Genomic DNA, 17,797 nt, shown 5'->3' on the forward strand with positions numbered 1-17,797 from the left:
AAAAAATGGCATTTAAAAACAGTCATTCAAAAGCAAAGATAATACAATAAACATTAAAAGACAAAATACATGAATACAAGTTACAGTGCAGTGTAAGATATGAACAGCCCAATTAAAAGTCTTCAGCCTGGATTTAAAAGTAGTCAGAGAGCGTTATGTTATTTTAGTTGAATAATGTTATTTGATGAAAAAAATATGAAGAGTACATACTTTCATAGGGGAAAGTAGAAGGTCAATGATGGAAATATAGAATATAAAAAATCAAGAAGATACTGTAAGTGATCTCTACAATAAAACAGTTTAGTGCCGGATGTACAAATATATTAATATGAGGATGTGCAAAACAGACAAACTAATTAACCTTTATTAACACATTAAATAATACTTTAGGTTAAGGTCTTCTTTTAAATAAGAAAAAAGCTTTGGGGGTATCTACAGATAAATATTAAGCATGACAAAGTACTTAACGTCTAATATATTGCTTTCCTGCAATGTTAACTATGAAGCACTTATTTTAACTGATATTATACACATTAATGATACTCTTATGTAGATAGAATAAGAAATGTGCAGAATATGACAGTTTAATGGTGGAGGTATTCACACATATTGATAGATGTCTTGTAATGCACTGTTGAGGAATCTGTGACCCAAGTTTTTCATTCATTGCATAACTACACCGTAGTTTTGTATATGATATGTCAATAAACATTAGAAAATCTTGAAAGGGATGTGCAAAATAGTCATTATATACAGTCTTTAATTTATGGAACATATTTGTTGAGTTTGTTGTTTGATTAATAGAATTTTAGATTTTTTTATTTGATTTTGGATTTGTGAATGGGAGAAGTAGATGGAAAAAATACCAAACACAAATTATTCAAAGTAGAGTATTTCATTGTATATACGGTAATACTAAGGAGGCATAGGCCTATATGATGATATAACGTTTGACATTATTGATATTAAAAAAGTGATTTGTTTTCCATGTCATTCGTGTGTTTTTTTTTATAGAAAGTGAAGTTATTTATTTGTGAGCTCCAAATCCAAATGTTTCCCTCAATGGCCTTTGTGCCCTGGCATGTGGAATGTGCGCCCTGAACAATGTGTGACACCAAAGGCCAAATGGCCTTGCCCCTAAAATGACGAAAATCCAAGCCTGCTGTCAACTTCTAATTTTGGGAAAAACGTCTTTTAAAACTACAATTCCCAGTAGAGACGCATAGAGAACATGTTGCGAAACACAATAGCCAGCATGTGTAGTTCTCGGGGGGCGTTCAAGTCCAGTTTTGAATAGTCTGCCATGGATTCGTTCCATTTCAAAGAGCTTGACGCTCGGCGTAACCTTGGCGCACTGCCACTCCAACATCCAATCCCAGAGCTTGAAGATTAATCACGGGGTTTGTCGCAAAGCGGACAGGCGTCGTCACTACAATAGCTGGGGATTGTGAGTAGTGTAGTCTCTTTGGCGCTCCACATTTCAGGGGGAAAATACAAAAGCATTGCACACAATTTAAACCAATCAATGTTGTGTAATTAACAAGGATAATCTGGTGTTTTTGAGTTGAAGAGTAGTGCAGATATCACTGTCAGATCAATCGACACTAAGGGGAATACTTACTTCCTGGTGTACAATTCTCCGTTATCCAATGGGAATGGACGCTCACATTGCCTTTAAGGGCAGCAGACACAAATGAATGCCGTGCTTCCATGAGCGTCAGATCCCGCCGCAGATGGGAATACATTGCAATCAGTTGAAAGCTATTTGCGTCCCTTTATGAAGCTGAAGGAGCCTCGGCGCGTCCCAACTGGACGCCACGGGACCCTGACCAAGCGTCGCTCCTGGACGCTTAGGGAGTGAGAGTGTGTTGAACTATACCGTACTAAGCCGTGCGAGGCCCTGCAGTGGAAATGCTCCATTAAACCACCAGACTCAGGGTCAGTTCCATAACATTCATCTGGCTGCAACTTATACATTATTTATCTAAAATATCATATTCCAATCACTTGTATATTCTTATTGGACTATTTCACTATTTCACTATTTTACTTTTTGAATTTACTTGCACTATTTTTTCTGTGTATCAGTTTTATTGTGCTGCACTGTTGGAGGAGCCAGTGACCTAAGATTTTCATCGTCATAACTACACTGTAGCTATGTACGCATGAACAATAAAAGCCTTGAACCTTGAGTAGAATTACAAAGTAATGCATGTTTTACATGCTGCTGTAACAAAGCATTTCCCAACTTGGGATCAATCAAGTATATCTTATCTTAAAATGATCGACAGCTACTGCCATATTTGCAAAATGTTCCTCTGAACCTTGACAAGTGCATGTTTCAAGGCTTATCAATGAACAACAGGAGGGGTCACAGACATAAGGGGGGGGGGGGGGGTGGACATATTTGAGTCCTGTTTTGGATAGTGTGCCGTCGATGGGTTTCATTCCATTTCAAAGTGCTGTTTGATGCACGACGTAAACTTTGCGCACTGTCACTCCAACATCCAATCACAGAGCTTGAGGACTAATCACAGGGTTTGACGCTCACATTGCCTTTTAACTGCCGCCGACATGGACCGATGCGTTGCTTCCATGAGCGTCAAATACCGCCGGCGATGGGAATACAGTCTTTTGTAGAGATTTTTCATTTATATCAGGCTGGGGTGGGGGGCGCCAGCTAAAATCTTGCCAGGGCAGCAAATTGGTCAGAAACGTCCCTGGTGTCATCCCCACAGCACCCCCCATTTCAAACATGTTATCACGGCTATGGGTCTGTGTTTACATTAGCATTGCTAACACTCAGAGCTAACCTGTACTGGACATGTGTAAAATAGCAGGAAATTAAAAGGAACTCACCTTGGGGTAAACCTGAGAGAGAAAAAGCATTTGAGCTCCATACTGTTTAAGAAATAATCCTTGATGTGGTTTGGAACATAATATGGAGTTTAATCACGGCAGTGTTTAGCTGAGTTTCTGCTGTGAGACAGCCTTCTCTTCACAGACCTCACTGCTTGCATGCGGACCTCCAAAGGGGCGTGGCCTGCAGCAGCTCGGTTACATTTAAAAGGCCAGACCAAGCTCCCAGGAAGTGCGCCGGAATCTGAGGCAAAAATGTGTTGTGTCCAAACGGCGGTACTACAATTTGCGTATCAGTCCGTGATGTCACTGCGCCAAGAAATACTTTTTCCCATTGACTCACATGGGGAAAGAGACGTCTGTAAATCAGCGGATCATTTTTTTAAACGAAATAAACTAGTATGAACACTTGTATAGCCCTTAATAGAATCATTAGGTCCTATGAGTTGTAAAATGCACTAAAAGCCAAATCTAGATTTATTTTCTCCATTCATTCTAGTGATCCGAGAGTGGGAGCTCGGGGACGGGGCTTAATTACAGGAGGCGGGGCATACAGGGCAACTCAACTGCGCATGCTCTGTGAGCGCACATACCGGTTATTCTGCTCTGACAGCCAGGCAGATGTTTCGCTCTCTCAAAAGTTGGGCCATTCTGCCTTCATGCGCCAATGAACAGCTCTCATAGGAAAGAATGAGACCCCGCCTCCAACGCTGTATCCAGTTCTTATTATACATCCATGGGCCAGAACCAGAATCAGCAGTTTAGTAACAGGGCTGAAATAGAGGGGTATGAGGCTAGAATGGGTGATCTGTTTAATATTTTGAGCAAAACACTTCAGAGACATGTTGTGTATAGATATGGCTCTATAATATATTGTTCACATATAGCATAATAGTTGACCTTTAAGGAAGTATCTGATTTGAGAGACCATCTCCATGCTGCCGTCTGCACACATGATCAATCAATCAATGTTTATTTATATAGCCCAATATCACAAATGTTACATTTGTCTCAGTGGACTTCACAGTTTGTACAGAATATCACTATGACAATACGACACCCTCTGTCCTTAGACCCTCACATCGTACAAGGAAAAACTTCCAGAGAAACCCACAGTTTAAAGGGGAACATGGAGAAACCTCAGGGAGAGCAACAGAGGAGGGATCCCTCTCCCAGGACGGACAGACGTGCAATAGATGCCGTGTGTAAATTGAAAAGATAATACATTTGCAACATAGGTAGTCCAAATGTTTGGAAATGCATGTTTGTATAATAGGAAGATGAATCCATGAGGATATCCATCCAGGACTTATGATCCAGGACCACAGCCACGACTCAAGATCCAGGACTCGCGATCCATGACACAGGACCGCAGGATCATCCATGACTCCGGATCCCGGCGTATATAGACACCAAAAAGAAAGACATTTGGGGAAGCTGGGTTAATCGGAACATGAGAGTACACAGGTATAGACAGAGAGAAGGAAGAAGTAAGATGTCCCCCGACAAGCCACATGATCTGTGGCTCCCTCCAGTTAGAGACACAAGGAACAGCTGGCACATTTAGAACAATATCTTCAGTAAATAACTGTTTAATCCACACCACAACAACCCGTGAGAGCTGGGGTTAGAAGGATTACAAATAAAAATAAACAACAAAAGAAATGCATGTTTTTCAATTACCATATTGTCACACTCCTAGGGTTATGTCACGTTTGTAATTTTGTATGTTTGGGTTTTGCTGTCATGTTTTCCTCCTGGGTTATTGTCTGGTCCTTTTCCCTGTGTTTTTCCTCCTGTCGTTAGGTTCCCTGGTGTGTCTAGTTGTCTGATTGTGTTCACCTGTGACCCTTGTGTTTCTCCTCCTCTGCCCGGCTGTTTCTCGTCTTGTGATTACCCCTCCCTGTATTTAGTCTCGTCTTCTCCTGTGTTCAGTGTTGGTGTTTCTTTTGTATGTGACCCAGTTCACCAAAGAGTGTTTTGTTTGTCCAAGTTTAGTTAAAGTCCTTGAAATAAAGGTATCGTCAAGTGTAGTCTGCGTTTGGGTCCTACCTGCTTCACTCTGCGTAACAGAAAGCACCAACCAAGAAATGGACCCAGCGGATTTTCATGAGTTTGAGTTGGATCCGTTCGATCTAGACTTTTCTCTACAATGTTCTCATGCCGAGTGGAAAGGAACTTCTTCTAGAAAGGACAAAGAGGCTATTCTCGAGAGGGCACGAATGGAGGTGGCCGAGGAGTTCGTTGCCGGAGTGGTTACAGCTTTTCACAAGTTGTCCTGAGGACTGGTCCGACGCTTCTAACCCTTTCCTCGGATCCGACTACGGTCCTGTTGGAGGTCTACGGAGTCTCCAAAGGGCCTCTAGGAGACGCAGGGCTAGGATTCCAGCCCGTGCTCCAACAGCCATGATCCCGGTGTAGGATTCCCGGCCTGCTAGCCCCAGGCATGCTAGCTCCCTGTCTCCCAATTCCCAACCTCGCACCGTACTCCTCGGTGGGGTCCGTCTTAAGTCAACCCATGCTTCTGTCCCAGTTCTTGCTCCTGTCCAGGAGTCGTATGCTGGAACTCGTCTGGCTTATGGAGGTCCACGGAGCCTTCAGGCGGCTGCTAAGAGAAGGAGTCGCAAGGCCAAGCTAGCAGCCCGAGCCCCAAGAGCCATGGCTCCAGCCCCAGTACAGGCCCCAGCAGCCATGGCTCCATGCTCCAGTACCGGCCCACGCAGCTTTGCTTCCGTGCTCTATTACCTGGCTTACACAGCCAGGGTCCAGGCTTCTGCTCTGTGCTCAACAACCATGGTTCCGGCTCCAGTGCCAGCCCCAGCAGCCATTGTCCTTGCTCCAGAACCGGCCCCAGCAGCCATGGTTCCGTGCTCCAGTGCCGGCCCACACAGCCATGGTACCGTGCTCCAGTAACATCCCACACAGCCATGTTTCCGCTTTCGAGTTCCTTGCCCAGCAGCCATGGTTCCGCCATGGTTCCGCCAGCTCCCCGTGTCCTGTCGGCGTATCGGCCGACTCCAGCACCTCGTCTCCTGTTGGCTCTCCAGCCGACGCCAGCTCCCCGTGTCCTGTCGGCGTACCGACCGTCTCAAGTCACCTCTTCAGTTCCCTCTCGAGTCCCCTCTCGAGTCCCCTCTCAAGTCACCTCTCGAGAGCCCTCTCAAGTCACCTCTCAAGTCTCCTCTCGAGTTCCCTCTCGAGTCATCTCTCAAGTCTCCTCTCCAGTTCCCTCTCAAGTCTCCTCTCGAGTTCCCTCTCGAGTCATCTCTCAAGTCTCCTCTCCAGTTCCCTCTCAAGTCTCCTCTCCAGTTCCCTCTCGAGTTCCCTCTCGAGTCCCCTCTTGAGTCTCCTTTCAAGACACTTCTCAAGTCCCCTCTCGAGTTCCCTCTCAAGTCACCTCTCGAGTCACCTCTCGAGTTCCCTCTCAAGTCACCTCTCGAGTCACCTCTCGAGTTCCCTCTCAAGTCACCTCTCGAGTTCCCTCTCGAGTCCCCTCTCAAGTCATCTCTCAAGTCATCTCTCAAGTTCCCTCTCAACGCAACTCTCAAGTTTCCTCTCGAGTTCCCTCTCAAGCCCTCTCTCGACTCCCCACTCAAGTCCCTACTCAAGTGCCGTTGGAGGTTCCGCTGGGGGTCCTGCCAACCCCATGTCCTGTCCCGTTGGGGGTCCCGCCGACTACTATTCTGCCGGGGGTCCCGCCAACCCTATGTCCTGTGCCGTTGGAGGTTCCGCTGGGGGTCCTGCCAACTCCATGTCCTGTCCCGTTGGGGGTCCCGCCGACTACTCTTCTGCCGAGGGTCCTGCCAACCCTATGTCCTGTTCCGTTGGAGGTTCCGCTGGGGGTCCTGCCAACTCCATGTCCTGTCCCGTTGGGGGTCCCGCCGACTACTCTTCTGCCGGGGGTCCTGCCAACTCCATGTCCTGTCCCGTTGGGGGTCCCACCGACTACTCTTCTGCCGGGGGTCCTGCCAACTCCATGTCTTGTCCCGTTGGGGATCCCGCCGACTGCTCTCCTGCCAGGGGTCTGCCAACTCCATGTCTTGTCCCATTGGGGGTCCCGCCGACTACTCTTCTGCCGGGGATCCTGCCAATCCTGTGTCCTGTGCCGTTGGAGGCCCCGCCGACTACTCTTCTGCCAGGGGTCCTGCCAACCCTATATCCTGTGCCGTTGGAGGTTCCGCAGACTGCTCTCTTGCCGGGGGTCCTGCCGGCCCTGTGTCCTCTTCCGTGGGGGATCTTGCCGACACCTGTCCCACCGGCTCCGGATCCTGTCCGGTCGACACCGGCTCCTACCCGGCCTCCGGAGCTGTCCGGTCTTCACCCTCGAGCCCGGTCCCCTGAGTTCGCCCGCTGTGGTCTTCACCCCTCCTCGAACTCTGCCTTGCCCCCGGGCCGTCCGCCCGAGACCCCCTCCCCGAGCTCTGTCTTTCAATTGCCATATTGTCACACTCCTAGGGTTATGTCACGTTTGTAATTTTGTATGTTTGGGTTTTGCTGTCATGTTTTCCTCCTGGGTTATTGTCTGGTCCTTTTCCCTGTGTTTTTCCTCCTGTCGTTAGGTTCCCTGGTGTGTCTAGTTGTCTGATTGTGTTCACCTGTGACCCTTGTGTTTCTCCTCCTCTGCCCGGCTGTTTCTCGTCTTGTGATTACCCCTCCCTGTATTTAGTCTCGTCTTCTCCTGTGTTCAGTGTTGTTGTTTCTTTTGTATGTGACCCAGTTCACCAAAGAGTGTTTTGTTTGTCCAAGTTTAGTTAAAGTCCTTGAAATAAAGGTATCGTCAAGTGTAGTCTGCATTTGGGTCCTACCTGCTTCACTCTGCGTAACAGAAAGCACCAACCAAGAAATGGACCCAGCGGATTTTCATGAGTTTGAGTTGGATCTGTTCGATCTAGACTTTTCTCTACAATGTTCTCATGCCGAGTGGAAAGGAACTTCTTCTAGAAAGGACAAAGAGGCTATTCTCGAGAGGGCACGAATGGAGGTGGCCGAGGAGTTCGTTGCCGGAGTGGTTACAGCTTTTCACAAGTTGTCCTGAGGACTGGTCCGACGCTTCTAACCCTTTCCTCGGATCCGACTACGGTCCTGTTGGAGGTCTACGGAGTCTCCAAAGGGCCTCTAGGAGACGCAGGGCCAGGATTCCAGCCCGTGCTCCAACAGCCATGATCCCGGTGTGGGATTCCCGGCCTGCTAGCCCCAGGCATGCTAGCTCCCTGTCTCCCAATTCCCAACCTTGCACCGTACTCCTCGGTGGGGTCCGTCTTAAGTCAACCCATGCTTCTGTCCCAGTTCTTGCTCCTGTCCAGGAGTCGTATGCTGGAACTCGTCTGGCTTATGGAGGTCCACGGAGCCTTCAGGCGGCTGCTAAGAGAAGGAGTCGCAAGGCCAAGCTAGCAGCCCGAGCCCCAAGAGCCATGGCTCCAGCCCCAGTACAGGCCCCAGCAGCCATGGCTCCATGCTCCAGTACCGGCCCACGCAGCTTTGCTTCCGTGCTCTATTACCTGGCTTACACAGCCAGGGTCCAGGCTTCTGCTCTGTGCTCAACAACCATGGTTCCGGCTCCAGTGCCAGCCCCAGCAGCCATGGTCCTTGCTCCAGAACCGGCCCCAGCAGCCATGGTTCCGTGCTCCAGTGCCGGCACACACAGCCATGGTACCGTGCTCCAGTACCATCCCACACAGCCATGTTTCCGCTTTCCAGTTCCTTGCCCAGCAGCCATGGTTCCGCCAGCTCCCCGTGTCCTGTCGGCGTATCGGCCGACTCCAGCACCTCGTCTCCTGTTGGCTCTCCAGCCGACGCCAGCTCCCCGTGTCCTGTCGGCGTACCGACCGTCTCAAGTCACCTCTTCAGTTCCCTCTCAAGTCTCCTCTCAAGTCCCCTCTCAAGTCCCCTCTCGAGTCCCCTCTCAAGTCACCTCTCGAGAGCCCTCTCAAGTCTCCTCTCGAGTTCCCTCTCGAGTCATCTCTCAAGTCTCCTCTCCAGTTCCCTCTCAAGTCTCCTCTCGAGTTCCCTCTCGAGTCATCTCTCAAGTCTCCTCTCCAGTTCCCTCTCAAGTCTCCTCTCCAGTTCCCTCTCGAGTTCCCTCTCGAGTCCCCTCTTGAGTCTCCTTTCAAGACACTTCTCAAGTCCCCTCTCGAGTTCCCTCTCAAGTCACCTCTCGAGTCACCTCTCGAGTTCCCTCTCAAGTCACCTCTCGAGTTCCCTCTCGAGTCCCCTCTCAAGTCATCTCTCAAGTCATCTCTCAAGTTCCCTCTCAACGCAACTCTCAAGTTTCCTCTCGAGTTCCCTCTCAAGCCCTCTCTCGACTCCCCACTCAAGTCCCTACTCAAGTGCCGTTGGAGGTTCCGCTGGGGGTCCTGCCAACCCCATGTCCTGTCCCGTTGGGGGTCCCGCCGACTACTATTCTGCCGGGGGTCCCGCCAACCCTATGTCCTGTGCCGTTGGAGGTTCCGCTGGGGGTCCTACCAACTCCATGTCCTGTCCCGTTGGGGGTCCCGCCGACTACTCTTCTGCCGAGGGTCCTGCCAACCCTATGTCCTGTTCCGTTGGAGGTTCCGCTGGGGGTCCTGCCAACTCCATGTCCTGTCCCGTTGGGGGTCCCGCCGACTACTCTTCTGCCGGGGGTCCTGCCAACTCCATGTCCTGTCCCGTTGGGGGTCCCGCCGACTACTCTTCTGCCGGGGGTCCTGCCAACTCCATGTCTTGTCCCGTTGGGGATCCCGCCGACTGCTCTCCTGCCAGGGGTCTGCCAACTCCATGTCTTGTCCCGTTGGGGGTCCCGCCGACTACTCTTCTGCCGGGGATCCTGCCAATCCTGTGTCCTGTGCCGTTGGAGGCCCCGCCGACTACTCTTCTGCCAGGGGTCCTGCCAACCCTATATCCTGTGCCGTTGGAGGTTCCGCAGACTGCTCTCTTGCCGGGGGTCCTGCCGGCCCTGTGTCCTCTTCCGTGGGGGATCTTGCCGACACCTGTCCCACCGGCTCCGGATCCTGTCCGGTCGACACCGGCTCCTACCCGGCCTCCGGAGCTGTCCGGTCTTCACCCTCGAGCCCGGTCCCCTGAGTTCGCCCGCTGTGGTCTTCGCCCCTCCTCGAACTCTGCCTTGCCCCCGGGCCGTCCGCCCGAGACCCCCTCCCCGAGCTCTGTCTTGCCCCCAGGCCGTCCGCCCGAGACCCCCTCCTCGAACTCTGCCTTGCCCCCGGGCCGTCCGCCCTCCACCCGTCCTCGAGACCCCCTCCACCCACCCTGCTGGACTTTGGTTTTTGGGACGTCTGGGATCCGTCCCTTGAGGGGGGGTGGTTCTGTCACACTCCTAGGGTTATGTCACGTTTGTAATTTTGTATGTTTGGGTTTTGCTGTCATGTTTTCCTCCTGGGTTATTGTCTGGTCCTTTTCCCTGTGTTTTTCCTCCCTCTCGTTAGTTTCCCTGGTGTGTCTGATTGTCTGATTGTGTTCACCTGTGACCCTTGTGTTTCTCCTCCTCTGCCCAGCTGTTTCTCGTCCTGTATTTAGTCTCGTCTCCTCCTGTGTTCAGTGTTGGTGCTTCTTTTGTATGTGACCCAGTTCACCGAAGAGTGTTTTGTTCGTCCAAGTTTAGTTAAAGTCCTTGAAATAAAGGTATCGTCAAGTGTAGTCTGCGTTTGGGTCCTACCTGCTTCACTCTGCGTAACAGAAAGCACCAACCAAGAAATGGACCCAGCGGATTTTCATGAGTTTGATTTGGATCTGTTCGATCTAGACTTTTCTTTACAATGTTCTCATGCCGAGTGGAAAGGAACTTCTTCTAGAAAGTGGGTCCTACCTGCTTCACTCTCCGTATCACCTATTCATGCCTCTAAAAGCTGTTCAATAGAGAGAGCTGACACATTTATACCATTAGCACGCTAACACACGAAAACATTTCACAGTTAAACAATATAAACAAATATATAATAAATGAAGGGAAATTATAAAAATATACCGTTTTGCTCACCTACAGAGAGACGCTAAATCCTGTCTTGAGAGCTTTTACTTTAACATATTTCTCCGGCATCTCAAATATCTATTTCACCAATGAATTATGTCATGTGAAACGCTCACTGCAGTTTAGTTACACCTCTTTTGTTAAATTGAATAAAATTGTGCAAATACAGAAGTGCCATGTTGAAAAATAACAGTTCATTCAACAATCATCAGGGATCACGTCTTTATGATTTATGGAAGCCACACACATCAGCATGTGAGTATGTGTGTTGAAGCTGGATTATATTATTACATTACCAGGCATTGTATTTTTTGTTGCTGCGATGACAATGAAAGCATTCAATTGCTGAACACTCAAGAGAAGATATTTCTACGGGTAGGAACAAACGTCGGTGTTGCTGTGAAGAAATCAACTGCAAATGTAAGGCAGGATCACGATCGGATGTTGGCTACCAGTTAAAGTTTACATTTCATTCTGTTCCAGCTGCTGGAGGACCACATCGTTACTTTTGTGAAGAACGAGCTGAAGGAGATCCAGACAGTCCTGACTTCAGATTACCCAGAATGCTTAGAGAGTCAGAGGGAGGACGAGGAGGTGTTGGACTGTGAGGATGAAGAGCAGAGGAGCAGCAGAGAGGCATTTCTGAACATCTCACTGCACTTCCTGAGGACCATGAAGCAGGAGGAGCTGGCTGACCGTCTGCAGAGCAGTAAGAGGGTTCAACACTTTTAACATGATGGAGAGGAGATGGAGGAAAGATGGGAGGAGTTTCACTTTATAAAACTTTGTCTTTAATCAGTGCCTACGCTTATTGGTTACTACTGGTACTAAAACATTAGTGAAGGAAGCAACAAAACGTTGCGCTGTAAATATTTTCTTCTGGGTACATTATTAATAAACGGAGCTGAACAGTTAACTATGATGATATGAAACTAGTGAACGTTAATGTTCACCATTTATCGGGTAACCTTATTATATTTTGTTGAAGCTGACTGACATCTTACTTACTTTTTAATTACATTTCTTGTTTGTCCACTCAGGAACTGCTACTGCAGTCTGCAGACATAAACTCAAATCCACCCTGAAGGAGAGGTTCCAGTGTGTGTTTGAGGGCATTGCTAAAGCAGGAAACCCAACCCTTCTGAACCAGATCTACACAGAGCTCTACATCACAGAGGGGGGGTCTGCAGAGGTCAATGATGAACATGAGATCAGACAGATTGAAACAGCATCCAGGAAACCACACAAACCAGAAACAACCATCAGACAAGAAGACCTCTTTAAAGCCTCACCTGGAAGAGATGCACCAATCAGAGCAGTGCTGACAAAGGGCGTGGCTGGCATTGGGAAAACAGTCTTAACACAGAAGTTCACTCTGGACTGGGCTGAAGGCAAAGCCAACCAGGACATCCAGTTCATATTTCCATTCACCTTCAGAGAGCTGAATGTGGTGAGAGAGAACAAGTACAGCTTGGTGGAACTTGTTCATCACTTCTTCTCTGAAACCAGAGACGCAGGAATCTGCAGGTTTGATCAGTTCCCGGTTGTGTTCATCTTTGACGGTCTGGATGAGAGTCGACTTCCTCTGGACTTCCTCAACACTGAGATCCTGACTGATGTCACAGAGTCCACCTCAGTGGATGTGCTGCTGACAAACCTCATCAGGGGGAAGCTGCTTCCCTCTGCTCGCCTCTGGATAACCACACGACCTGCAGCAGCCAATCAGATCCCTCCTGAGTGTGTGGACATGGTGACAGAGGTCCGAGGGTTCACTGACCCACAGAAGGAGGAGTACTTCAGGAAGAGATTCAGAGATCAGGAGCAGGCCGGCACCATCATCTCCCACATCAAGACCTCACGAAGCCTCCACATCATGTGCCACATCCCAGTCTTCTGCTGGATCTCTGCTTCAGTTCTGGAGGAGGTGTTGAAAACCAGAGAGGGAGGAGAGCTGCCCAAGACCCTGACTGAGATGTACATCCACTTCCTGGTGGTTCAGTCCAAAGTGAAGAACATCAAGTATGATGGAGGAGCTGAGACAGATCCACACTGGAACAAAAAGAGCAGGAAGATGATCAAGTCTCTGGGGAAACTGGCTTTTGAGCAGCTGCAGAAAGGCAACCTGATCTTCTATGAGTCCGACCTGACAGAGTCTGGCATGGATATCAGAGCAGCCTCAGTGTACTCAGGAGTGTTCACACAGGTCTTTAGAGAGGAGAGCGGACTGTACACGAACAAGTTGTTCTGCTTCGTCCATCTGAGCGTTCAGGAGTTTCTGGCTGCTCTTCATGTCCATCTGACCTTCATCAACTCTGGAGTCAATCTGCTGGCAGAGAAACAACCCACCTGCAAACGGCGTAAAGATTACAAGGGCAAATTAATACGTTTCTACCAGAGTGCTGTGGACCAGGCCTTACAGAGTACCAACGGACACCTGGACTTGTTCCTCCGGTTCCTCCTGGGTCTTTCACTGCAGACCAATCAGAAACTCCTACGAGGCCTGCTGACACAGACAGGAAGTAGCTCAGAGACCAACAAGAAAACAGTCCAGTACATCAAGAAGAAGATAGATGAGGATCTGTCTCCAGAGAGAAGCATCAACCTGTTCCACTGTCTGAATGAACTGAATGATGGTTCTCTAGTGGAGCAGATCCAACAGTCCCTGAGATCAGGAAGTCTCTCCACAGATAATCTGTCTCCTGCTCTGTGGTCAGCTCTGGTCTTCATCTTACTGTCATCAGGAGAAGATCTGGACGTGTTTGACCTGAAGAGATACTCTGCTTCAGAGGAGGCTCTTCTGAGGCTGCTGCCAGTGGTCAAAGCCTCCAGGAAAGCTGTGTAGGTGGAAGGATGAATGGAATACAAACAGTATCAAATGTGTTTATATGTCATAGAGAAGAAATAGTACTTTATTTGTTAATCTTTTTAAAAAATCCTTCAGACTGAGCGGCTGTAACCTGTCAGAGAGAAGCTGTGAAGCTCTGTCCTCAGTCCTCAGCTCCCAGTCCTCTAGACTGAGAGATCTGGACCTGAGTAACAACGACCTGCAGGATTCAGGAGTGAAGAACCTGTCTGATGGACTGCAGAGTCCACACTGTGAACTGGAAACTCTCAGGTAGGTATTCCAGATTTTTTTTTAAAGTTACCCCCTAAGCTTTTATTGGCTTAATGTAATTTAATTAATTTCATTGACTTACTAAAGAGCTTATTTTGACTTAAAATACTTAAATAACACTGTGTGTGTGTGTGTGTGTGTGTGTGTGTGTGTGTGTGTGTGTGTGTGTGTGTGTGTGTGTGTGTGTGTTTGTGTGTGTTCAGTCTGTCAGGTTGTCTGGTCACAAACAAAGGCTGTGCTTCTCTGGCTTCGGCTTTGAGCTACAACCCCTCCCATCTGAGAGAGCTGGACCTGAGCTACAATTATCCAGGAGACTCGGGAGTAAAGATGCTGTCTGTTCTACAGGAGGATCCAGACTGGAGACTGGAGACTCTCAGGTACGGACCGACCGTCGCACTGATCCCTTCAAATGTTATTGAATGGAAACATTTATAAGTAACATTAACATTGAGGAAGTGAAATCATTCTCATTATCAGGGATGTGTCGGTTCTCTGCTTCGGTCCTGACTATTAAATCTTAACAACTAAATATATTGAAATAAGAATTCTGTTCTCGGACATTAATAGTGATCATTTTGATTTTCATTGTAGAACCAGTAGGATCAAACGGTTTATTCCCGTTTCGCCCCCTGTCCCATGCAGCCCCAACAACAGCCTCTGATTCGTCAAAATACTTCATGCAATGCTTCATGGGATGCATCATTAGATCTATAAACTCTAACCCTAAGACACACGACCGAGCAAAACAAGCATAATTTCTCATGTGGCCTAAAGTAAAAAAGGGGCGAAATGGGAAGACACCGGATCAAACCTGTTGTTTGGGGAAATATCTGAACTTTAGTGCAACACACGAGAACACCTGTTCTCACACCTATAAGATTTATAATGCATTAGAAACTCATCCTGACTGTTTCTTTCTCCAGAGTGGACCATGGTGGAGAGAGGTGGTTAAAACCAGGTCTGAGGAAGTGTAAGTGTGGATTCATGTTGACTTATGATGACAAAGAAGTAAACAACATCAGTACACAAACACAGAATAAAGCTTTCATATTGTCTGATGATAAACTGCTGCTGTTTGTCTCTCATCAGATTCCTGTGAACTCACACTGGACCCAAACACAGCACACAGAAAACTCAAACTCTCTGATAACAACAGGGAGGTGACACGTGTGAGAGAGAAGCAGAAATATCCTGATCATCTAGAGAGGTTTAGCTTCTATCCTCAGCTGATGTGTAGAGAAGCTCTGACTGGTCGCTGTTACTGGGAGGTCGAGTGGAGAGGAAGGGTTCGTATAGCAGTGACTTACAGAGGAATCAGGAGGAGAGGAGAGAGAAAGGACTGTAGGTTTGGAGGGAACGATCAGTCCTGGAGTCTGGAGTGCTCTGATCAGGGTTACTCTGTCTGGCACAAACAGACAGTAACACTCCTCTCCTCCTCCTCCTCTCTCTCCTCCCTCTACTCCCGTTTCTTCCCCTCCTCCTCCTCCTCCCCATCCTCCCCATCCTCCTCCCCCTCTGGTAGAGTAGCAGTGTATCTGGATCATCCTGCTGGCTCTCTCTCCTTCTACAGAGTATCCTCTGACACACTGACCCACCTCCACACCTTCAGAACCACATTCACTGAACCTCTCTACGCTGGGTTTGGGTTCTGGTCACATGACTCCTCAGTGTCTCTGTGTTCTCTGTAGGAGGAGACCACTTCCTGTCCTGTGGTTTGAATGTTGTAGATCCAGAAGGCTTCACCTTGGTTAACATGTGGCTCAATGATTGAGCGTAATTGAGGAGCGGCATTTAGTTATTCTGCTCCATATGTCTCAGGATCTCAGGTGACATAGATCTCAGACTCCATTATGCTTTATATGCTTCCTCATTGGTGAAGCACATTATTTGCACCACATCTGAACATTGGATATGCATTCCTGGGTCTCAGGAAAATATAAGCAGTTATACAATAAGATTAAAAACATACGTTTCTTGTAACAAATGCAGTTTTTTCACGTTATAATTGAATTAGACATATATAGCAACACTTACGTCTGCTCTCCTGTCCGCCACTAAAAGAGTCCCCGGGGAACAACAACCTCTTTGATCGTTCCAGGTGGGAGCAGGATGATGCATGGATAACTGTTACATTTATATCTGCTGGGAGATGCTAGTTTCCCTTTCATACATTAATTATATATAGATTATTTAATGTTTGTAATTGTTTAACTTGTCTTCATCTTAACTGTAAGCACATGTCTGACTGTAGCACCATATCAATGGTACCTCCTAAATAGTGGGGCTATAAAAGCTCTTGGTGCCATTGTTGGGTTGGTGCAGGTTGGTTACAGTCGGTGGTGTTGCAGAGTTTAATTGTCCAGAATTGCAGAGTTCAGCAGGCCTGGCTGTTTGCCATTCCCTTGTAAATAGTTGTAAATAAAGTGAATGACGTAAATAAATATCCACGCTGACAATTGGCTGGATGTTCTGCCTCTGCCTCCTTACTGTTGGTCGACCGCTCATAGGTCAACCTAACCGTCTGAAACACTCTCCCAGTAATTGCACATTTTAATATTTTTGTAAAGTACTTTGAATGTTTTTGTAAAGCACTATGAATTGCTTTGTTGTTGAAATGTGATGTAAAGTTAAACTTGCCTTTCCTTTGCTGGCAGAAATGTTGGATCTCTTCCTAAAAATAGTGAAATGATCTCCTTGGCGTTGAGCTAGTTGTGTTCAAACCAACGTGACTAATATTCAATTTAATAACGCTTTGTTTGGAGCAGCATCTAATAGCTGCTTATAATCGATGTATTCATTGTAGGGGTGTAACGGTTCACAGAATTCACGGTTCGGTATGTACCTCGGTTTGGGGGTCACGGTTCGGTACGGGTTCGGTACAACAAGAAAAAGCACAAAAAAAGTCCCAAATGCATAATTCCAGGTTTGTTTTTTATTTATTTTGAACAGTAGTGCAAGTTTCAGTTTAAAAATAAGGAACTCTAACATGCTGAATAATTAACTTTATTAAACAGTTAAAAACAAACAGTACCACACAAACTCAGATGCCCAGATTATATAATGGCTGATGTCAAACAAAAAGGTTTCATCAAGCTGTAAAACTAAAAAGAATATCTTGAAAATATTACAAAATAAATAATAAGGAAGTGTTTCAAGAGCGCATAGCCGTTGAAATATGCCAAAAGCTTCCGTTATTTATTTTGGTCTCTCGGCTCTCATGTCTATTGGCTTCTTAAAAACAGCGGGGAGAAGCTGCTGAACTGCTGTTTTCTTTTTGCCGGGCTCCGGTGATTGGCAAATCTTGGTGATGCCTTCTGATATGATTTAGCATGTTTGGCGTGTGTACCATTAGCATACCGCACCGCTGTGGAACAACGCCGACACACCGTCCTCGTCCGATCCACCACTCGCACTCCATCGTTATTGTAGTCCACAGGGAACCCAAAGTGTTCCCGCACAGCTGATTTAAAAGAAGCAGGTAGGTTCTAGCTCCTGTGTGTTATCTGAAATCGCCATACTAACTTTTCTTCTTCTTGTATTTTGTTCGTTTTGTTGTGTTTTCTTCTTCTTCTTTTGTTGTTTAAGGGCGGCTGGCAAACAGCTTTTAGGCGCAATACCGCCCTCTGGATTATATATAGTATAATGGATACTGCCCTGAATGACAGACCTTTTTTCCACGCAAAAAAAAAGGCGTATTCGTCTTGTGACTGCATGTGCCGAACGGTGACGTCCGAACCGTGACGGTACGGGACGAATACGGATAGCGTTACACCCCTAATTCATTGTAATTAAGTTCAATAAAGGTTTGAAGCGGGCCCGGCGCCACGAGGGGGCAAAAGGGGGCATTGCCCCCTCAGTTGTAT

The 17,797-nt window shown here is 47.6% G+C and overlaps 1 protein-coding gene across 1 annotated transcript; it reads left to right on the forward strand.

The window, feature by feature from the left end:
* The first annotated feature begins 11,027 nt into the window (after positions 1–11,027).
* LOC307029871 (NLR family CARD domain-containing protein 3-like) lies at positions 11,028–16,393 on the forward strand. Its single transcript, XM_079665960.1, has 6 exons — positions 11,028–11,528; positions 11,860–13,657; positions 13,761–13,934; positions 14,138–14,311; positions 14,858–14,904; positions 15,024–16,393. Exons 1-6 carry the CDS (start codon positions 11,492–11,494, stop codon positions 15,620–15,622), a joined length of 2,829 nt encoding a protein of 942 aa, XP_079522086.1. The 5' UTR covers positions 11,028–11,491; the 3' UTR covers positions 15,623–16,393.
* The last annotated feature ends 1,404 nt before the right edge of the window (positions 16,394–17,797 follow it).

This window comes from Notothenia rossii, assembly GCF_949606895.1.
Source record: "Notothenia rossii genome assembly, chromosome: 2".
In the NCBI taxonomy this organism is placed as follows: Eukaryota; Metazoa; Chordata; class Actinopteri; order Perciformes; family Nototheniidae; genus Notothenia; species Notothenia rossii.